Source organism: Trachurus trachurus (genome assembly GCF_905171665.1).
Source record: "Trachurus trachurus genome assembly, chromosome: 17".
Lineage (NCBI taxonomy): Eukaryota > Metazoa > Chordata > Actinopteri > Carangiformes > Carangidae > Trachurus > Trachurus trachurus.
The window spans coordinates 29,059,933-29,080,675 of record NC_139900.1 but is presented as its reverse complement, the minus strand read 5'-3'; the positions used below and the strand labels follow the sequence as shown (position 1 = coordinate 29,080,675).

General features: G+C 40.8%; 2 protein-coding genes across 2 annotated transcripts; both read left to right on the top strand.

Moving 5' to 3' along the window:
* Positions 1–5,469: 5,469 nt before the first annotated feature.
* Positions 5,470–10,254, top strand: LOC311001187 (angiopoietin-related protein 3-like). Its single transcript, XM_083992204.1, has 7 exons — positions 5,470–6,081; positions 6,258–6,368; positions 7,510–7,630; positions 8,022–8,135; positions 8,608–8,703; positions 8,883–9,155; positions 9,237–10,254. The coding sequence occupies exons 1-7, from the start codon at positions 5,581–5,583 to the stop codon at positions 9,425–9,427; spliced, it is 1,407 nt and encodes a 468-aa protein (XP_083848330.1). The 5' UTR covers positions 5,470–5,580; the 3' UTR covers positions 9,428–10,254.
* A 134-nt stretch (positions 10,255–10,388) lies between these two features.
* Positions 10,389–19,341, top strand: LOC311001186 (phosphoglucomutase-1-like). Its single transcript, XM_083992203.1, has 11 exons — positions 10,389–11,498; positions 14,177–14,339; positions 15,331–15,477; positions 15,569–15,694; positions 16,608–16,798; positions 16,894–17,048; positions 17,261–17,376; positions 17,486–17,621; positions 18,503–18,686; positions 18,860–18,988; positions 19,105–19,341. The coding sequence occupies exons 1-11, from the start codon at positions 11,241–11,243 to the stop codon at positions 19,192–19,194; spliced, it is 1,695 nt and encodes a 564-aa protein (XP_083848329.1). The 5' UTR covers positions 10,389–11,240; the 3' UTR covers positions 19,195–19,341.
* The last annotated feature ends 1,402 nt before the right edge of the window (positions 19,342–20,743 follow it).

Genomic DNA, 20,743 nt, shown 5'->3' with positions numbered 1-20,743 from the left:
GACCACCGGAGCACGCCAAACAGAGCCCTTCCAGGTGAACGCCAGAGAGAGAGTGCGCCCCGAGGGAGCGCAGTAGTTCAAGGTGGCACCAATGCGCAATCAAGCACCTGTGGTGCTGATTGAGTGGGCGTGGAGCAGAGCAACCCTTGACCTGCCACAACTACATTTGTTGGAAGTTGGTTACAGGGAGCAAGATGTTGGTCCATGCACCAATCTGGTTCAGGCTCAGATATCTCAACAGCTATGAGAAGGATTACAGTGACGTTTGGTGTAGACATCCATGATTCGCAGAGAATGAAGCATCCAGGAACAAGTGACCTACCAAATTTTCCCGTAGCACCACCAACAGAGCAAAGTTGTCATTTATTCAGAGAAATGTCTTTATACTTAAGTGATGGATTGACACAAAAATGTCTTAATGACATTCCTGTTTCCCAGAATTAATAGGCCTATGATAAAACTATGGAAAAAATGATCCCTTCACTTTCGTTTCTGGGAGAGGGGAACAGCAAATCAGGGGAGAGAAAGACGGGGACCACATGTAGCAACCTGGGCTGCTGTGGTAAGGACTATGCCTACGGAGCGCCACAACAGATTTCTATTTTTGTCAAAAACTATAGGCCTACTACTGTCCAACTATAGAACTGATTGCCAGCACAAACACTCATGGGACCCAGAGGATGAATCATAATGACTTTTGCAAGCCTACTTATTATGTTATAACTTCCACTGAAGTATCTCAACATCTATGTAATGGACTGGCACCCTGAGGTTGACATTTTGTAATGTGTCATGTAATGATGGATGGATTCTGCCCCCAGGATGACTTCCAAAAGCTTTGGTGAGTGTTTGGCCAGGTCTGGTATTTTAATTTGGTTATTTATTAAATACTTTGCATTACCCATCAGCTTTAGGCCAACATTATGTTTACTGCATCTAGGCAATTAGCAAATGTCAGCATGCTAATAGCCTGTATGCTAGTTTCTCTTAGTGTAACTAGTTCTTAGCCTACTGATTCAATCTACATTTGGGTAAAGCAACAACACAGAGACAGCTTTCCTCTGGCTTGATCCACTTCTTCCCTAGAACAACATATCTGTCACACTGTGACCTGCCTGCCTCCTTTTTTGGTGTTGCCTATGTTCTTCTGTGTGTTTTCCTGTCGCACTTGCATCAGTTAAATAAATCTTTTTTCTTGTCTTTAAAAAAAATCATTTTACCATAGCATTTCCTGTGTCTCTGTCTGCATATTGGTTCCTCTTATTATAATAATAATAATAATATTATAAACTTGCTACGTGACAATATTACTCAACCAGTTTGAATCAGCACCTGCTTGACAAAACTATGCTAACATTTTAGTATCCTGTGTTAAGTGTTTTACTTAAAACATTGCTGTGCCTAGATACAGCCCTTTGCAGAGAGCATTAGGTTAGACTTCTTTTCAAATCCTGAAGATGTTTCACTCATCCAAACAGTTCTTCAGTTGTAAAGAGCAGATGTGGGAGGTGAAGTCTTAAAGAAGTCTATTTTCCTTGAACTCTAGCTCTTAATAACTACCATGACCTGGATGACTGAGAACCAACACAGACGCCTTACAGAGAGCATTTCTGAAAACTTTTTGTCTAGTCGTTTGTCTTTCTTTCCTTCTCACGCTGCTCTCCTCTCATCCTCTTCTCTCTCCATCTATTTTCACGGTGTCTATGTTTATGTTGGGAGGCGAGAGGCTCAGTTTGCCTCCTTAGACCAAGAGAAATGTATTTCCCACTACACTTTTCTGAGCCCCAGAGTGAAAGTTGCTGATCACCGACTCCAACTGGCAGCAGCCATCTTGAGTCAAACTTGAAAGCAAAATAAACTGGGCAATGTTTATAAAAAGTCTACGACATGATGAGGCGAGAGAGCCGCTCGAGGGGCTGCAACCACTGCGTTGTGCCCCACCATGCATGGAAAAGGAATTAGCAAGAATTAGCAAGAAATACTCCTTTTCCATTACCCAAGCAGACAACTGACTCCGAGAGGGATTGTGGTTTAACTTGAGGGGGAGAGAGAGAGAAAAAACAGTCTTTACTGGACTAAATGACTGCTGACTGACTGACCACAAACTGCAGAAAACTTGGCCAAAAAGCAAAAATGTTCTCAAAGGCAATTTCAGAGAAAGATGTAGAGTTGCATCATATTTTAGGGAGGATTGCTGGGTATACATTCACTTACAATAGTAATTGACTTAAAATATTAGCCGAAAAATTAGTTGTTAATTATTAACCTATACAAATAGACTTTTTGGGCCCACATGGTGAAATGCATGAGATGGGAGGCTTTCCAGCTGCGGGGTATTAATTTTCCTCCCATTTGCTGTTATTACTTGTGGAAGCTGTATCCTGGTGGAAAGTATAGCTGGAGGTAAGCTAAATACTGCCAAGAGGCAGGTCCTCTTTTGAGCAATGTTATTTGTGGATGAGGCTGGAAAGTGTTCACTACAGTTTTATGTTTATGCCAATCATACCCATAATTCTAATCAGTCATTTTCCACATGTTTTTTTTTCTTCACATCTGCTCTGATTTTTGTGAGGAGTTGGACATTTAACTGAACAACACAGAGCAGATGGAAAAGGTTAAAGAAGTTCAGTCCACCTAAAGGTTTGCAGCCTATATCTTTTAGCATTAGATGGTCATTATGTAACTGTGGCCTGTGGGTCAGGGGAGTTACAGGTTGTGCTGTGGCTGCATTGGCCAACTGAGACGCTGTAGTCATGTAACAGTGACCTATGAATTAAGAGCAAGGCTACACACCCTTGACAAGTGTGAGTAAAGTAAAGTAACTGTAATGCCTTTGAAACTATAGATTTCATTTGCATAAGTCACTAATGTTGACATGTTATTTGCAGTTCATGGCTCAAACTTGAAAAGGTTGATATTTTTTTAATTAAATGTTAAATGTTTTTATTAATATTTGTAAAATGAATTATTGTCACATTTTAAAAACATCTTTTAGATTTAAACTTTTTGACATTTTCATCTAACAGTAAATTTTTAAATGCATACTGTGAACACAAAAGAAACTGTACGTGTGTGTGTGTGTGTGTGTGGGGGGGGGGGGGGGACTACAAATATGCCGCGCAAAAATCTATTTGGCTTTGGCAGTTTGATCAAACAAGTAAACAGTCTGTGTGTATGGTAGATAAACAGTATTATGAAATAATGTGAACTGTTATCTATTTTACAGCAGGAGCCAAAGGGAAAAACAGAGCGCACAGTAAAAGTTAATGTAATAACTAAACCTGCACGTGCTCCTGCATTTTTCCATTTGGGTTAAGGAAAATCTGCTAAACTATATCACTCACTTCTATCATACAGTATATTTGGGTCAATGAAAAGATAGAGAGGCACAAAGAAAATGTGCGTGCATTATCTTATGGTATACTGTAAATACGACTCAACAGTGCTGCAAAGGACATAGGTATTCTTTGTGCACACAGCAGTGCAGACGCTGCAGGAGGCTCCCTTCACCCTCCAGCAGGAGCTGTGTGGGAAGGCAGATGTCAACAGTCTGATAGCTGCTGGCAAACACCTGAGGCATGTCAGATTCAGCCCCTGAGCTTTGAAGACTCGGAGTTCAGAGTTTTATTAAAAAGGCACACAGCACACACAATTGATATGACTGATATATTAAGACATATGGGTTTAGTGCAAAAATAAGCACTTAGAAATACGTTCATTATACAGTATGTAATCCAACTGGACATCCCTCTATGGGGCTGAAAATAGAAAATGTATCATACAGTAGCTTCTGCAACAACCCCCTAACTGCTGTAACCCTGACCCAAAATAAGATTATCACTGTGGTGATGATAATGTAAAAGGTGTTCAGTGCTGTCTTCATCTCTGAAGTTATCCTGAATTTGGATAATTCGGCATTTGAACAAGTGCTGCACGAGTGAGTCAGCACAGTTTCTTGTTCACCCCTGCAGCACGTGGGACAAACACACTGCTCTTTGAAGGCAGACAGCTGTTGCCTCTTTCTGAGATAACCCATAAAAAGCAGAACATTGACCACATGTATGACACTGACCCTCATTCTGACCAGGAGAGACTGGATGGCACTGACAGCACTGCACAGATGAAGAAAAAAAAAAAACATACTCAAGCTTCAAGGCGTCGCTCTATGTAGGAGGATTCAATTCACCAGTGGCTTGAGAGCCTATACAGTAGAACCAGTTCAGTAGGTCTTGTATGTGCTGAGTTGTTTATGTGTTTACAATAACCAATAGAAGCAAAATTCACATTAATGATAGAAATACATATTCATTAGATTAATATTCCATCTTCAAGCCTCATACATCTTAAGAATGGTGACCAGCTCATTCGTTCATTGTTCATCACACATACACACACATCCTTTCACTCCACACGCCCCCTAGACTGTGTGTCTCTCACTCTTTGAAGCTGCGTCATTAGTTTCACAAATCTTGGCCACTATGCACCCATACATTCTACCTTCCCGAGAGCAGGCCTCACTGGCTGAAGTCAGGGCTGCGGACACTGTTTACTGTGTACACACTGTGGGGCTCACGCAATCCTGCTCTCATATGGGTATGGTTAACATTTAACAGAGGGGAAGCAAGGTCCTCGTACTCCTACTGACAATTGCAGGGAGAATGCACCACAAACTAGCCTTTTTGTTTTCTTACACTGTGCATATGTGGGTGTGTGGGTGAAGGGGTGAAAGTTATAGGAGCACTATTGCACAAATACAAGTCAACATCATTTCAGCAGATTTCCCTGTATGAATAAGAGCCAAAATGTTAATAAGGGGTTGTTTTAGGCTTTAGATTTACAGCAGAAATAGATCCATGTTGCTTGGTTTCATTTTGACAAACAGATTGTAATGTTACAAGCATCTTAGACTTGCAGAGACTCAATACTTAACCCACCAATGGATCAAAATAGACAAAGCAAAACATTGCAAAACCCTCATATTTCTTCATCGATCTTATACATAATCTGGGTCATCTTCCTGTTTAAAAATAAACTAGCTACACACACAACAATAACAGCGAGTAGCTGTGGCCCCATCAGAGGTAACTACCGGTCAGGAAAAAAAAATCATGTCATATCGTCCTGGATGTGAGAAAAGAAAAACTCAAAAAGAGTAACTGCAACTGAATATGCATTATTTAATATTGCTGCAGTGGCGAGTGGAGAGAAGGTAAATTACTCACATTCAACCTGCTGATTGGAACAAATTTGGTTCAGATGGAGCAAAATTGTGTGCATTGATAAATGGGTGGAAATGCAGAAAACATTCCTCCTGGTGATGATATCAACACAAACCACTGGAATTTGAATAGAAATGAGTATGTGACTATGATGAAGATTTCAGTAGTCCAGCCAGCAGAGGAAACTCCATCCTGCATACAAATATCGATCAGATGAGGTTGATTATTAACCTGAAAATAGCCTGGGTACATATAAAATCTGAGATTCTTTCACCCAGTGGTTCTTTGTCCAGTGACAGAGGAGGGAGAGGGCTGCCTCACATCAACACAACAATAGCTGTTGAAACATCAAGGCAACAACATGAGAACTATACTAATTCCCATATTGTTTGTCCTGTCTGCTGCTTGTGTCCTCTGTGTCAGCGAGGAGCCTCCTGTTCTCCAGCTCGGGGTCTTGGCTGAAACCCGGTCCAGATTCGCTGCTCTGGATGATGTGCGTCTCTTGGCCAACGGCCTCCTCCAGCTGGGCCAGAGCTTGCGGGAGTTCGTGCAGAGGACGAAAGGACAGATAAATGACATCCTCCAGAAGCTTAACATCTTTGACCACTCGTTCTACCAGCTGTCGGTGCTCGCCAGTGAAATCAAGGAGGAAGGGGAGGAGCTGAAAAAGACCACGGTGGTGCTGAAGGCTAACAATGACGAGATCAAAGACTTGTCCGCTCAGATGAACTCCAAGATGGACAACATCCTCCAGGAGAAGAGTCAACTGCAGAACAAAGTGGAGGGCTTGGAGAAGAAGCTGAGAACTCTGTCGAACGGTGTGGTGACCAGTGAGCAGGCGGTAGAGATCAATGGCCTCAGGGTGAGTCACCTGTTGTGAAAACCTGCACTTGGTTCAACCTTAACAATGTGCCAAAGATGTTGTTTGTATGAACTACAATTTTTTGGGAGTATTATAAGTATTATAAGTATTATGTATAATATTAACAATGAAATAACACCATTGTTTACCTGAATTCCTACTTTTTCCCCGAGCAGGATGTGATCCACAGCCAGGAGCAGAGCATCCTTGAGCTGCTGAACGCTGTGAAGGAGCAAAATGACCAGATCAACAACCAACAGACCAAGATCAAGATCTTGGAGGAAAAGGTACATGTTAGGGGACTGTACCTAAATTTTTAGAAGTGAGGATGGAGTCAGAGATAGGAGGGGTAGAATATTATTTAATTCTTTTGAGAAACATCTCCAGAGAGTCAGACTAAAGCATCAAAGATTAAATTCATTTATATTTTTATTTTTCTCAGCCAAAATGTAATATTCTCATGTAGAAGGCGAATGCTCTGAGACTGCAAGGGAAGCTCTGCTTCCTCTTAAATGTAAAAGAATAAATGGTCAAATATGAACTGTTGTGTTTACATTTCATTGAATACAAATGCGTTACAACATGTTCAACTCTAAGATGAGTTTGTTCAGAATCAGCTATTTATCGCAGGTCAGCTGACACAATTCTTCTCATACATTCCCGTAGTGTCTCAGTGCATTAAACCTGTTGAGGCTCAGCGTCCCTGGACTTCAGTGGAGCAGCAAAGAATCATTGTTTTCACTGCAGCAAAACTACACGGTCATTGGAAAAATGCTGCGATTTCAAATCGTAAATATATGATAAGTAATGGACAAATTTTATGATGTAGGCCAAAAAGGTCACTTTGTGAAAGACCAGCAACCGCCACTGCTTATGGTACTTGGGTGGAAGGTTTTACCTGCCAGGTGCCAAAGAAAATATTGTGACTCGGGGGAGGACTTGCCCCTGCCCCTCACCCTAACCCCAGCTCCCCAATCACACACACTTTAACATTTTCATGTAGTCCCTTTACTATGCGTTTCTCCATCTGTATCCTACGATTATTTTTGCTGCTCTTTGAGTCGTGAGCTGTCATCATCATGATATTGCACCGACTTCTCTGGTGGAAAAAGGCTTTAATGGAGTCATACTAATGTGCCATGTAATTTAGACTTTAAATATTTGAAGAGAGCAGACGTGACGAAGGAGCTGTCCATATTTTTGAATAATCTGGGCCTCACTGATGAATACATTTGCACTGATTCTTGAGGCCTGAAAATTCAGATCATTACAATAAAATGAATCAAAAATGTTCTTATTTTGCAGAGAAGAACCTGAGCCACTTTTTATTATGTGTCCAATTTCTCCTTAATCCACAGTTTTTCCTCTAGAGTCAGTCTGAGGATTATGTCTGCAAGCTAAAGTGTCTCTGCTACGATTTTTCTCCAGCTTACAGCCAACACATTAGCCCAGGAGACCGTTGAGAGGATGCCTGAAATCTTCAACAGTGAAGCACCGACACTCACGCCTTTTCCGACCTCAAGCTCGACCAGCAACACCGAAATGACGAGTAAGATGGAGGAAATGTTGAAAGTCATATTTGGTTTTGACTTCTTTTAGTAGACATACAGTCAGCAAGGACTTAGTTTTAGTATTCAGCCCCTCTGTGCCATTATTGCCCATGATTTAAGAATATGTCTAGGCAATTTCCAGCAATTTTCTGCTTCACATTCTTAGAGTTTCATACAGTCACAACGGGGAGCTGCCTGCTACATCCACACTGTCACTGCTTACTGAGCAATCAGTTACCCTGCACACATCTTCCTATTATTGCTACTGATATGAACTGTTGCCTCTGGTCACATGTGTGCATTTACGTCTCTGCTCCAGCCCGCTCACCACTTTGCAGTTAAACTTTATTCAGGAAGGTTGATGTCAGGTCTGTGGGCATGTTTGAACAGATCTGCCGTCGGACTGCAGTGAGCTATTCGACAGAGGGGAGCGAGCCAGCGGCATCTACGCCATCAGACCCAACAGATCAGAGCCCTTCATGGTCTTCTGTGACATGAGCAGAGGTAAATAAGCTTTTCCACAGCAAAGGTTTTTATTTCAACCATAGTGTGTAGACAGTGGATAGCACAAACAAAAGAATGTGAATATGAGAAAATTAATAACAACATAAATAGTAGATCATGATATAGCCTATGTATAAATAGATTGAATATATATAATTTAGAATGTAATATTTAATAATGACAAGGAATATCCCACAGTTGGTATGTCATTTTTAATTCACACAGACACCTGTAAGTTTCTACTCTATGTCTTTGCATTAGCTGAGTATAAGTGGAAAAATTAACATTGAGATCAATAAGATAAAATTACACTTATATGCATCATTTTCTGTTATTCCCCATCTTTGTGATGACATAGACAAATTCAGCCCAGCAGTGGTGGACTCTGATGCTAATGATACTAATAAGTACTATATAGGGAGGTAATTACAGAATGTGAATTCCCGGCTTAAGACTTTAACTTGCCATTTAGATTTTGGGGTCACAGTCATCCAGAGACGGAAGGATGGTTCAGTGGATTTCGATCAAACCTGGGACAAGTATGAAAATGGGTTTGGATATTTTCAAGGTAAGAGGCACTGTTCAATTATTCATCTGAATGTTGGAAAATCACTTCCAAATTCTAAACAGCTTCATAAATAACTCTAATTAAAAATATGTCTGCTACATGTTTGTGTGCATCACGTCTGTTTTTGTCTCTGGCTCTCCTGATCCCTCTGTCTCACTTTCTCTCTCTCTGTCTCACAGGAGAGTTTTGGCTTGGCCTCAGGAAGATCCACTCTCTCGCCGCTCAGGGCGACTCTGTCCTTCACATCCAGCTGGAAGATTGGAGACAGGTTAAGCACATCATCGAATACAGATTCTACCTCAACGGTCCACAGAGCAACTACACCATTCACCTCACCAGCCTGTTTGGAGATTTGCCGGATCCCATGAGCAACCACACAGGCGTGATGTTCTCTACCAGGGACAGGGACAACGACAACCACCAGGACCTCAACTGCGCCCACAGCTACACAGGTACAGCAAATGTTTTATCCCAGTGTTACAAAATCATGAACATTTGTCGTCTAGTAACATGTCATTTCTGGTATTCTCCAGGTGGATGGTGGTTTAACGCCTGTGGAGAGACCAACCTGAATGGGAGATATTTCCACACGAGACCAAAGGGTCGTTCAGAGCGCAGGAGAGGGATTCAGTGGAGGCCTGCCCGAAAAGCTCCTTACTTCCTCAAGTTCACAGAGATCTCTGTCTATCCTGTAGCTCCACCTTCCTCCTTCTCCTTAGTCTGATCCAGCACCAACAGTGAAAATACTCAAAGCAAACCAACATGAGACAGCGGCCTCTTCAGGAGAGCCTTGGCATTGCTTTTTGTCGGCAGCCATAGTTTTGGAAGGGACTTTTTGGGAAGCTGTTTCCTACTAGTGTCAAGTCCTAATAGATTAAAGCTTGTCACAAAGGACACTAGCAAAGCTTTACAGTGCTCCTGTGTTATGAACAGTAAGCCGAAAGAATGACATAGTTCCCATGGCCAGGATACTATGCATCTAGGTTCTAATATCTTACAGCAAAATGTATGGTGAAATCTGAAATACACTGACATGTAATCTGCTTATTGTTAAGATCCTCATACAATGTGGTTCCTCACTCACAGTGGTTACAGAGAAGAAACACATGGCCACATGAGCAGCTGTTATATCGGGTCACATTGACTCACGCTGTACTGCAGTGGTTTGGGAGGTGGGACTCATAGGGTCACAGGATACATCTATAGGGTCGGGATAGACATAAAAGACTACAACACATAGTTCTGACTCTTCTTTAATTGTTTGTTTGTCTTGTGAAATTCTGCATACAGATATTTATATTTTTTGGCCTAAAAATAACTTAGCAGCCATCTGAAATTTCTTCCAACTTAACGTCAGCAACAAGTGACAAGTCCCAAATATGAATCAAGTCTGAGAGGTCAACAGGCAGAAGATAACCACAGCAACCACTGCTTTACTGTAGATAGCACTCATCTTTACTTTACATGCTCTGCTTTATATATTTTTGATACATTTGCTATACTTTATTTAACTTGAGTAAATAAATAAAAAAAACACAATGGCAACTTCAACTAATACTAATATTTTATTTGGGTCTGGATGTTCTTAACTGACAATGTTTTCCTCTTTACAGTCCATCACTAACCAAACACACACACTGTTTATTGTCCTATTTGTTATTATGACCTGTCAGTCGCAGCCCTGGTACTCAGGCAAAACAGTATTGTTTTCAACTTTGTTTCAATGCCAAAGCCTGATAATGACTAAGACAGGCTACATTTTAAAATGTCTGTGTATTGCAGTAGGAGGTCACAATGCCAAAGCCTTTTTTTTTCTTTTTTACTGGTACCCTAAATAAACTCTAGAGGGCAGTGTTGCTCTGCCTCACACAGATAACCTTCCATGCTGATTTGATTGCGCTGCCTGTATAATTAGATTGAACAAATTATGTTTGTTTTGAAAACAGACACTTCCTTAAAGCCACATATCTTTGTCACTACAGTATGTGCTCCTAATTACTCTCTAATTGCTCCGCTCACTCTCTGTTCTCACAATCAGCTTTTAGAAAGGGTAAATATCCTCCCCTAAAATAGCACCAAGTGCATCTTCGTTGAGAGATGCCATCTTTCTTTTTGCATATCATTACTCCAAGCACAGCTGCAGCCCTTCACAGTTGGATGAATTACTCCCATAACAACTCAATAACTTCCAGTCAGACACACCCAAACACCCATACATACACTCACTCACACACACGTCTTTGTGACTGGGCCTGAAGCTTTGACAGTGATCTCCTGGCACATGTGTGAAGGAGCGTCTTCAGTTACTGCCTCTCCTCTGCACACACATTAGTTTGAAAGGTTATTTTGGGCTGCAGGAGCAACACTGTGACCCTGTGCTTCCAGTGAAATAATAGGAGGAGTCAGGATTTTACCCTCCCATCCAGCCCCCACTGTGTACCATTCCCCATTTCCACAGACGGGGGGATTTCCCTCCAAACAACAGACTCCCCAGCTCTTAAGGCCACAGCATTAGGTTGGATCTTCATTTTGAAACAATGGACAACAGTCCTCTGCAGGTGGTGACTGTCCCCACAGCCCCCTATCCTGACCAGAGACCTGGCACCAGTGGCCTGAGGAAAAGGGTCTTTGTATTTCAGTCCAGGAGGAACTATCTGCACAACTTCATCCAGAGTGTCTTCTCCTCCATTGACCTACGTGACCGCCAGGGCTCAACAGTGGTGGTGGGGGGAGACGGACGATTCTTTAACCAAACATCTATTGAGGTCATTGTGCAGATGGCAGCTGCCAATGGGGTCAGTGTCACCATGTGTGTGTGTATTTATTTGCCTTGAGTGTGTATTTGTCTGTGCATACTGGTAAGTGTGTGAGCACATGGGTCATTGTGTCACTGTGTGCAGATCATTTCATGTATGTCAGTGTCACTCGTCCTCATCACTTGTTATTATTACTACATTGTGATTGGTTCTCTCAGCTCCATGTCTTATTAGTATTCACTTGAATTCAAATATATGCATCCTAGATCGAATGAATTTAATGTACAATTGTATCCAAATATAGGTAAACAAAACAATGGAGAAATTCAAACATGATTGGGACTTCTTTTGTATATTACACCATTAAACAAACAATGTTTAAATCATAATATTGTGAAAGCTTCAATATTGAGTTAAACTTGATACTCATAAAAGGGATGTGTTGTCTGCATCCATTTTTGTTATCTGATAGTCATCAGGAATTTTTGCATCAGCTGGGCTTGATAAAACAATTTCAAGGCCCATTTATTGTCTTTTCAATCACATGACACAGACTCCTGAGGTAGAGGAGGCAGAAGTCCAAAAACTGCTTTGAAGTTACTGATCTCTTCACAGCCATCTGCATGACAACTGAGTCAACTCCATCTGCTGATGTGAAACAAAACAATAAGTGGACCCTAGTGGAGTTTGTTTTGTCTACCTCTCTATTCCCAAGGTTAAGAATGAACTTTTTGCTCATGAAAAAGTTTCTCATGAGCGTCTTTGAAAAGTAGGCTACTTTACTGTATACTACAGCATCAACTCTCAGCTCATGAATGAAACTTCTTAGCAACTATCAGGAGAATTCCAATAAAAAATCTTTTATGGACCTTTAGGACCACATCTGAAAGTATATCGGTAACTTTGTCAAACCTTTCGTTTTTCATCCAGTACCATCATTGGGTCAAAATTGTATTTTGTTAAATACTTATGCACATATATATTGGTATGACTATACAAAACTAATAACATTCCCATCAACCTGAACGGTATCTTTTGCTTGATACTGAGCAAATTTTAGCAGGCTAATTCACCAGATGATAAAACATAAATTGATATTACCTGAAAAGCTTTAGCATGTTAGCACGTAAGCATGTTGATATAGCATTTAGCTTGAATGACTTAAATCATCTTAACAAAGCTGATATACTAGATTAAATCACAAAATAATTGAAAATATATTATTTTAAGAAACAACAAGATAGCAGGAGATAACTCTTTCTATGCAAAGATATTGTAGAGTAGGCTAGTGTCCTGAGCAGAGACCAAAGTTACACTCCTTGCTGTAATCTGAGGTTCTCTGTTCTTTGTTTTAGTCTGGCAGCTTGTGCATGTGAAGTCCTCTTATTAAATCATTGGCCCTCCTCACATGACAGGCCAGTTGGCCCAGTGCAACATGCAGAGTACAGGCCAAATCAAATGGAACCAGTAAAAATGAACTGGAAGGTCGTTTTCGACCTTCCAGTTCATTTTTACTCTTTCTCTGTATGTTGATTTGAGATGTGATGGGTACATGCCATCTGTTTTCATTAGTGACAGCTACAGTAGACATGAGAACAATACCTAACATGCTGTTACCCATGTATGAACATCTTTGGCAACGCTAGCACGGGTGGTTGGTTGTGGTCAGATTGTTGGCTGTGGGGGGTTGAGTGCTGCACATAGTGTGGCAGTGACAATCCTTTGCAGAACCTTTAAAATGATTATTTTAAGACATGTGTAGGCCTATAATGTAATTGTTGTATAATCTCCATAATACAGCAGGACGTCCTGTTTCATTTATTACAAAGTCCAGACATTGTTTCATAACAGCACTTGGTTATGACTGCAAGTGGAGACTAGCAGCAGTTTGCTGATACAGTCTACAACTCCTGGTTCAATTGTGAGACCGTTTTGAATTCTGCAGTTCGTACTGTTGTTGAACTGTTTTACTTTAAACACACTTCATTTCCGTTAAGTAGCCAACACTCATTGATGTAACAGAGATGAAAATAATAGCAACCAACACCTGTTTAACACAAGTTTTAGTATTTACAGAACCAGAAGCTGCAGTATCAAAACAGTTGAATCAGACAGTTCAAACAAAAGCAGCACATTACAATTTTACATAACATGAAGGAGAATGTATTGGGAATCTACCATTTATTTTAGCTTTGGGTTCCTAATAAGATACCAACCGAGTGTAGGCCCACATGATCAGTATCTGTAAGCCACAAGCAATGCAAGACCACTGAGAGAAGAACATATAATGCAAAACAACAGTTAATAACAATGCAATATTGTAAAATTAAAGGATGCTGCCTTTTAGCCATAAAGCTATGTCGCTGGTGCCGTAACTGCAAAGCTTCAAGAAATTTCAAATAGAAACTCTCTTTCCAGCAAAAGCGATGAGCTCTGTGCAGTTGTCCGGTTTAAGTTACATAAGCTTTAAGACCTCTCTGATAGTTTCTTAGATGGATGGTAGTTGGATTCAAAATACACTCACACACAACAGAACTTGCTCTTGATGTGCCATAACTGGTTCATTAAACGAAACTCTAACCCCACTTACTTTTAGGAGGAAGTATGATATACTGAACCTGATATCGAGCGGAATTCCCACCCCTCCCCCACTCGGATATATTAAGATACACACTCATGCCAGCCAACTCATCCAAACCTTTGTGACATTTCCTCAGGTGGGTCGTCTGATCATTGGACACCAAGGGATAATGTCCACGCCGGCCATCTCATGTGTGATCAGGAAATACAAAGCCATTGGTGGCATCATCCTCACTGCCAGCCATAATCCCGGTGGACCTGATGGAGATTTTGGCATTAAATTCAATACTGCCAATGGAGGTATGGTAACAGGAGAGGGAGGCACATGCAGAGACACCAGTCAAGTGCAAAATAGTGTTACAAGAGAAGTCAGACATTAAAACAAGGCTGAACAAGCCCTCATTCAGACAGGTGGCCCAGAGAGCAGTCGACGGAGAGATAAGGTTTGAGCCCTTTGAGTGGACATAAATCATAGCACACCAAAACAATCAGCACAGATTTACAAATGTAACCAAGAATAACACTGAAAATGCCATCAGTGCAGTGACTACATGTACAGACAGGTGACAAATTCCAAGAAAAACCCAAATAAATGAGTAGAGAAGCATAACGTCTGCAAAGGCTTCCACATGGGTGCATTGGATGCTTTGTAGCTGTATAAAAATACAGAGCTGGTCCAGTAGTTGATTTTGATTTTGTATCAAGAGAGCAAAAGGAAATAGCAGTGTCTTAAGTCAAATATACATTCAGATCTATGTTGTGTAAGAAGAAATATGAGAGCTATAGTTCTCAAGTGACCAAGAATACACAATATGATTATGAGTGAGAACAGTCTGTCAGTGTTTACCTGAAGGATGTTGTAGCAGGGCTCCAGTGCACAAACCCATCATTACAGAGTTGACGGCACATTTGACAGTTCAGTGGTGCAAATACCACAGGCACTGGTCTGGAGATGTGGAAAGAAGTGGTACAGCCAAATGAGTCTTCCTTTGATCCACAGGTTAGGGGAATGGATTACTGTATGGTGCGTGTTAAGCCAAGGCTACAACCCTAAATGTTTAACCCCCAGAGACCTGGTGGCCTGTTATGCAGTTGGACCATTTTTCTAAGATGACAAATAAATACAAAAATGTTCTGAGTGACCACCTTCAGCGTATGATGAAACATTTCTATCCAGATGGCAGAGGTCTTGCCAGGATGTCACTGCCTCCATTAGATTTGAACTGTAATTCTACAGTACACTAGTTCTGATTATCAGTATAACCATAACATATCTTCATACTTCCTCTAGGACCAGCCAAGGAGGCTGTCACAAACAAGATCTTCCAAATCAGCAGAACCATTGAGGAGTTTGCCATCTGCCCTGGACTTCGAGTGGATCTGACCACCCTGGGAAAACAGATGTTTGATCTGGAGAACAAGTTCAAACCCTTCACAGGTAAAATGTCACGTTATTCATCACATTTGATAAATTGCCGAGATTCTCTGGCAACCAACACAGTTTTTTTTTTATCTGTGGTTATGTCCAGTGGAAATTGTGGACTCAGTGGAGTCCTATGCTAACCTGCTGAGGAACATCTTTGACTTCTCGGCCCTGAAGGAGCTTCTGTCTGGAAAGAACCACATCAAGATAAGACTAGACGCCATGCACGGAGGTGAGAGGATAGCATATCATCTCAATGAAACATTTACTGTTACACTGTAAACAAATGACTTAAGACTAGGCTTTATGATACAACTTATGCATTTGTAAAAAATTCTGGTGATTTTAATTGCTCTATTTACAACTGTTGTGGGCTGGTTTGAATGCAGACTGGGCCCTTGGCTTCATGTTTCAATATCTAATAAAAGCACAAATGTGTGTGCATCTACATTCTTCTCCCACTCCAGGCTCAGTATTGTGTATCTTCCTAACTGAGTCATATGTTATCAGGAAAAATACGCTCATGATGTTCATGTCCCTCACTTGTTTGCGTACGGTCAGATGTGAAGGACAAGTCAAACCAACACTCACTACACAACAAACTGTTTGACCTCTCACTCACCAAAACATCCGACTATTGCATGGCTTCTTGGTGATTCTGATGACTCAGGTGCTTCACTTACTGTTACACTTCACTTGGGTTTGTTGTTCTAGACTGTGATTTAGCAGCAATTATTAGGTTACTAGAGGTAATTCAAGTGCCTCTAAAGACTGGAACTAATGGGTGTACAGCCACACCAACACCCTCAACCTCCTGTGCCAGAACAGCATAACATAGACTCCCTTGTGTCTGTCCTACATATCATTGTAAATCTTTTTATTTATTTTTTTTTAAAATTTTATTTTACCTTTATTTTACCATGCAGCTTGCTTGAGATAAAAAAAAAATCTCTTTTCCAAGCAAGGCCTCTTTGCCAATCTGGCTCCTCAGTTTCAATCACAGCTACATTGTTCAGTTCTGATAACATTTTTGAAGCTCCCCAAAATGTCGAACCATTGCTTTAATCAGAGAAAAGCAGATAACACTTCTTTGTACCATATCTGACGTCCCTGGTCTTCGTCCTCTCTTATCCCTGTCTCCCCAGTGGTAGGACCATATGTGAGAAGAATACTGTGTGAAGAGTTGGGCTGCCCCGTCAATTCTGCCATTAACTGTGTTCCACTGGAGGATTTTGGGGGTCAACACCCAGACCCTAACCTCACCTATGCAGCAGATCTGGTTGACAGCATGAGAGATGGACAATATGATTTTGGTGCAGCTTTTGATGGTGATGGGGTGTGTGCACAGTAAAATTGATACTTCATATCTGGAACCTTGGCCTCAAACAAAGGCCTTAACCTTTAACTTCTGTCTGGCTGACGGCTTTCTAGGACCGTAACATGATCCTTGGTAAACACGGCTTCTTCGTCACCCCGTCTGACTCTGTGGCTGTCATCGCTGACAACATCTTCTGCATCCCATACTTCCAGCATACAGGGGTGAGAGGCTTCGCTCGCAGCATGCCCACAAGTGCAGCCTTAGACAGGTAAAACATTGGCCTGGCTTTCACATACCAATGTCAAAACCAATGAGCCTTTGTTTTTGTTTTTCTCAAGCTTCTGGCCAAGTCAACTTATTATTTGAGTTTCTATCGATGTACAATAATGATACAACCAGACGTATATGAATACCTTCCACTGGTGTTACAGTTATCCTCTGTGCTATCTTAGAATACTCTTTCACTGCATTTCCCTTCAGAGTAGCCAAGGCAACAAAAATAGAGCTATATGAAACTCCCACTGGGTGGAAGTTTTTTGGGAACCTAATGGACGCTGGCCGACTGTCTCTGTGTGGAGAGGAAAGCTTTGGTACAGGTACTGTAGCTCTTCAGCAAGTTTTTCAATCAAAGGATGTTTCATCTTATCTGAGAAACTGTGAATAATAATAATAATAATAATAATAAAAGATGATATCGTCTTTCAGGTGGAGATCATATTCGGGAGAAGGATGGGCTCTGGGCTGTGCTGGCATGGCTGTCCATTCTGGCCACCAGAAGGCAGAGTGTGGAGGATATTGTTAAGGGCCACTGGTTAAAATATGGAAGAAATTACTTTACCAGGTGAGATGTCTAATAGGCTAACTGATAATTAATTGCACAATAGTACCACATTAAAATACTGATGGATGATAAAGCACTCACCAAGTTTAAGGTCCTTATCACCATATGCCACCATTCTTACCTAGTTGGTGATTTGATGATGCTAAAAAAAAAGTGCTGTCAAGCATTACAAATCATTAAGAAATGTTATGAATCTCCCATAGGTGTTCAGTTGGGTTGAGATCTTCTGCTTGCAAAGGCCATGGTGTATTATTCCAATCATTTCTATACTCAAACCACTCAGTGACCCTTTGTTCCATATGGATGGAGGCATCATCATCCTGTTTTTCCACTCATTTGGAAAGAAAAAATAATTCAACTGAAAATGTTGTATATAATAATCACCTGTCGGTAGATCAGATTATAATCGACAGTTGACTGTGCTGCAACATGTAAAGATGGATGCGGACCATGACTGACATCTAGTGGAAAATATATGCCATTGTTGCTTATTCTGTCAAAACTTGACCTGGACAGAAAATAAAAAATTAAAATGACAACTCAGGCAGGGACTTTGAGACATTACATATTATGTACCACTACCATCATAATATAAACACAAAAATGTTTAGCCTTAACCTTCTAATATATGTCAGTTACCCCTGCTGACTTACCTGAAGCTACTGTATAAATCATTGAAAAGCAAAGAAGTGGACATTGGTTTGGCTTTGCTGCCTTGTAGTGGCGAAGAATCAAAATTACTCAGGTTGATTTAAATATTTTGAGAGTTCTTAGGACCTTGGTCAAGATGCCATGTCCAAAAAAATTGAGTGTCAAAATATGGATGACATAACTTTACCACTTCTAATTTTGTAATTAAAATCAGTTGTTGTTTGGTTCAGATATGACTATGAGAATGTGGACATCGACGCAGCCTGTGAGATGATGGAGGATCTGGAGTTCATGATTGGAGACAAGTCCTTTGTGAAGCAGAGATTTGCTGTAGAAGACAAAATCTACCAAGTGGAAAAAGCTGACATCTTTGAGTACACAGATCCCGTAGACAGCACCATCTCCAGGAACCAGGTACATCACACACTGAGCTGTATTCCAGTAGTGATAATGGCATTATGGCTACAAATAAAGGATGTATCATGTGCTTACTGGGTATTTGGGCTCTTTTTACATCAGAGTTACTCAGCTTTGCCTGCAAATCCTGAAAGCTTCACATGTTCTGTGCGGGGCTGTTTTCACTGCAGGGTCTACGGATAATCTTCTCTGATGGATCTCGAATCATCTACAGACTCAGTGGGACAGGTAGTGACGGGGCAACTGTTCGGATTTACATTGACAGCTATGAGAGGGAGCACATTTTTGAAGACACACAGGTAGATGTCTATTCATGAACATTTCAACACATTCCATATTTTTGAGGCAAAAAAATATCTCTAAGTCACAACTCATTACAGGCTATTGCTTATACTATTGGGCTTGTTTGTTACAGGAAATGCTGGCACCCCTTGCAACAATCGCATTGAAGATTTCCCAGCTCCATCACAGGACAGGTCGAAGTGGCCCATCAGTCATCACATGATTCCTCACAAAATGTGTCTACATCACGGCTACAGGAATGCCCATTTTGCTTTTCTTTCCAGATTTTTGTATGAACACCAAATGTAGCTGCACGGAATGCATTTTAGGTTGAACTATATTTGATGATTGTCTCTGTAATACATTAAACAGCTTTTTATTTTTGGACAATGCGTGGTGTGTGGTCCATGTTGATTTTTATTATCATGAACTACAGTAACTGTGATATGTAGCTACGAGCCACGGGTTAAAAAGCAGGGTGACAAAACCATTAGCACTCTCAGAGATCAAAACAACTGATCATGACATGCTGCTGTCCTGTCAAACAAACATTGTGGTTGGATAACAGAAGTTTCATTTCCTGTTTAAACTCATTTATGTCAGCTTCTACCGGTATTCTCACTTTTTTTTTTTTTTTTTTTTAAGATTTGTGGTCTTGCATAGAGCATCAGCTTTATGGTTTCTCAACTAAATACTGTTGAGTGGTTGATTATGAAGAAACGTAACGTTTCTCTCATGAATTACATTTCTTTGTGCACCCTGTGATCATTTTCAAAGTAAAAACTGGGTGTCTCCTGCCATGAAGCCTCAAATTATTATTTGGATGAAACCAACTCTGTCATTCAGGAAAATTAAAACTCATCAGTGAATAACACCCTTAAATTGAAGTTGAGTATGTGGGTGATGAAGGATAACAAGCCCGCTCGTGCAAACATAAAAACAGCAGTCACTAACACGTTTCTATTGGCAGTAGCCTAACTGAAAATTACAACATACAGCAACAACGCACAGTAAGAACTTCAGATTTTCACTCACTCCATATCCACTACACCACCCAAGTGAAACTGGAGACATTTAAGCTGTAACAGGAAACATTTTGAGAGGAACTTATCCGGGTCTGGTGGCTACAGGATTCCCATCTGCACAGCAGCAACATCAGTTTGCCAACATCTGCTCCAGCTCTGTGATCATTCATGCACTTTGAAGTACTGCACCTTTCTCCCAGTTTAATCTTCATATTACACTGGGCCTGAAGCCCAACAAGGGGGAGACACAGCCCTGGATCATCTGGTCGGTTTTAGATTTTCAGTTCAACTAGTTAATTTTGAAAAACACAAGAAAGCAGAACAGAAAATAAATCAGAAATCAAACTGAGTTCAGCCTTCATTATTGTAACTTATCTGTGCTTGGTGCAATATAATACCACAGATAATGGTGTACACACTGATTATAATACAGTGGTCATAGAAGATCTTTAGTGGAGTAGCTTAATATATGTGTCAGCATTTTTGGACATTGTAGCCGTGTGTGCTGCTGGCAACACTTGAATTTCCCCAAAAAAGCTGCTGAATAAAACATTCTGAAACAACAACTGAATTAAAAAATGAAAATGACATAGGACAGTAAGAAATATAATAGTAGGCTAATGGTAAAAGAGTGGAAATACTTAAGTGAAACTTGTTCAGAACTCCAGTGCTGGAGTAAATATAAGCATTGAAGTGGAGGAGAGGGCGACTGCTGAGCTGTAGCTTTAACAGTCACCTGATGACACA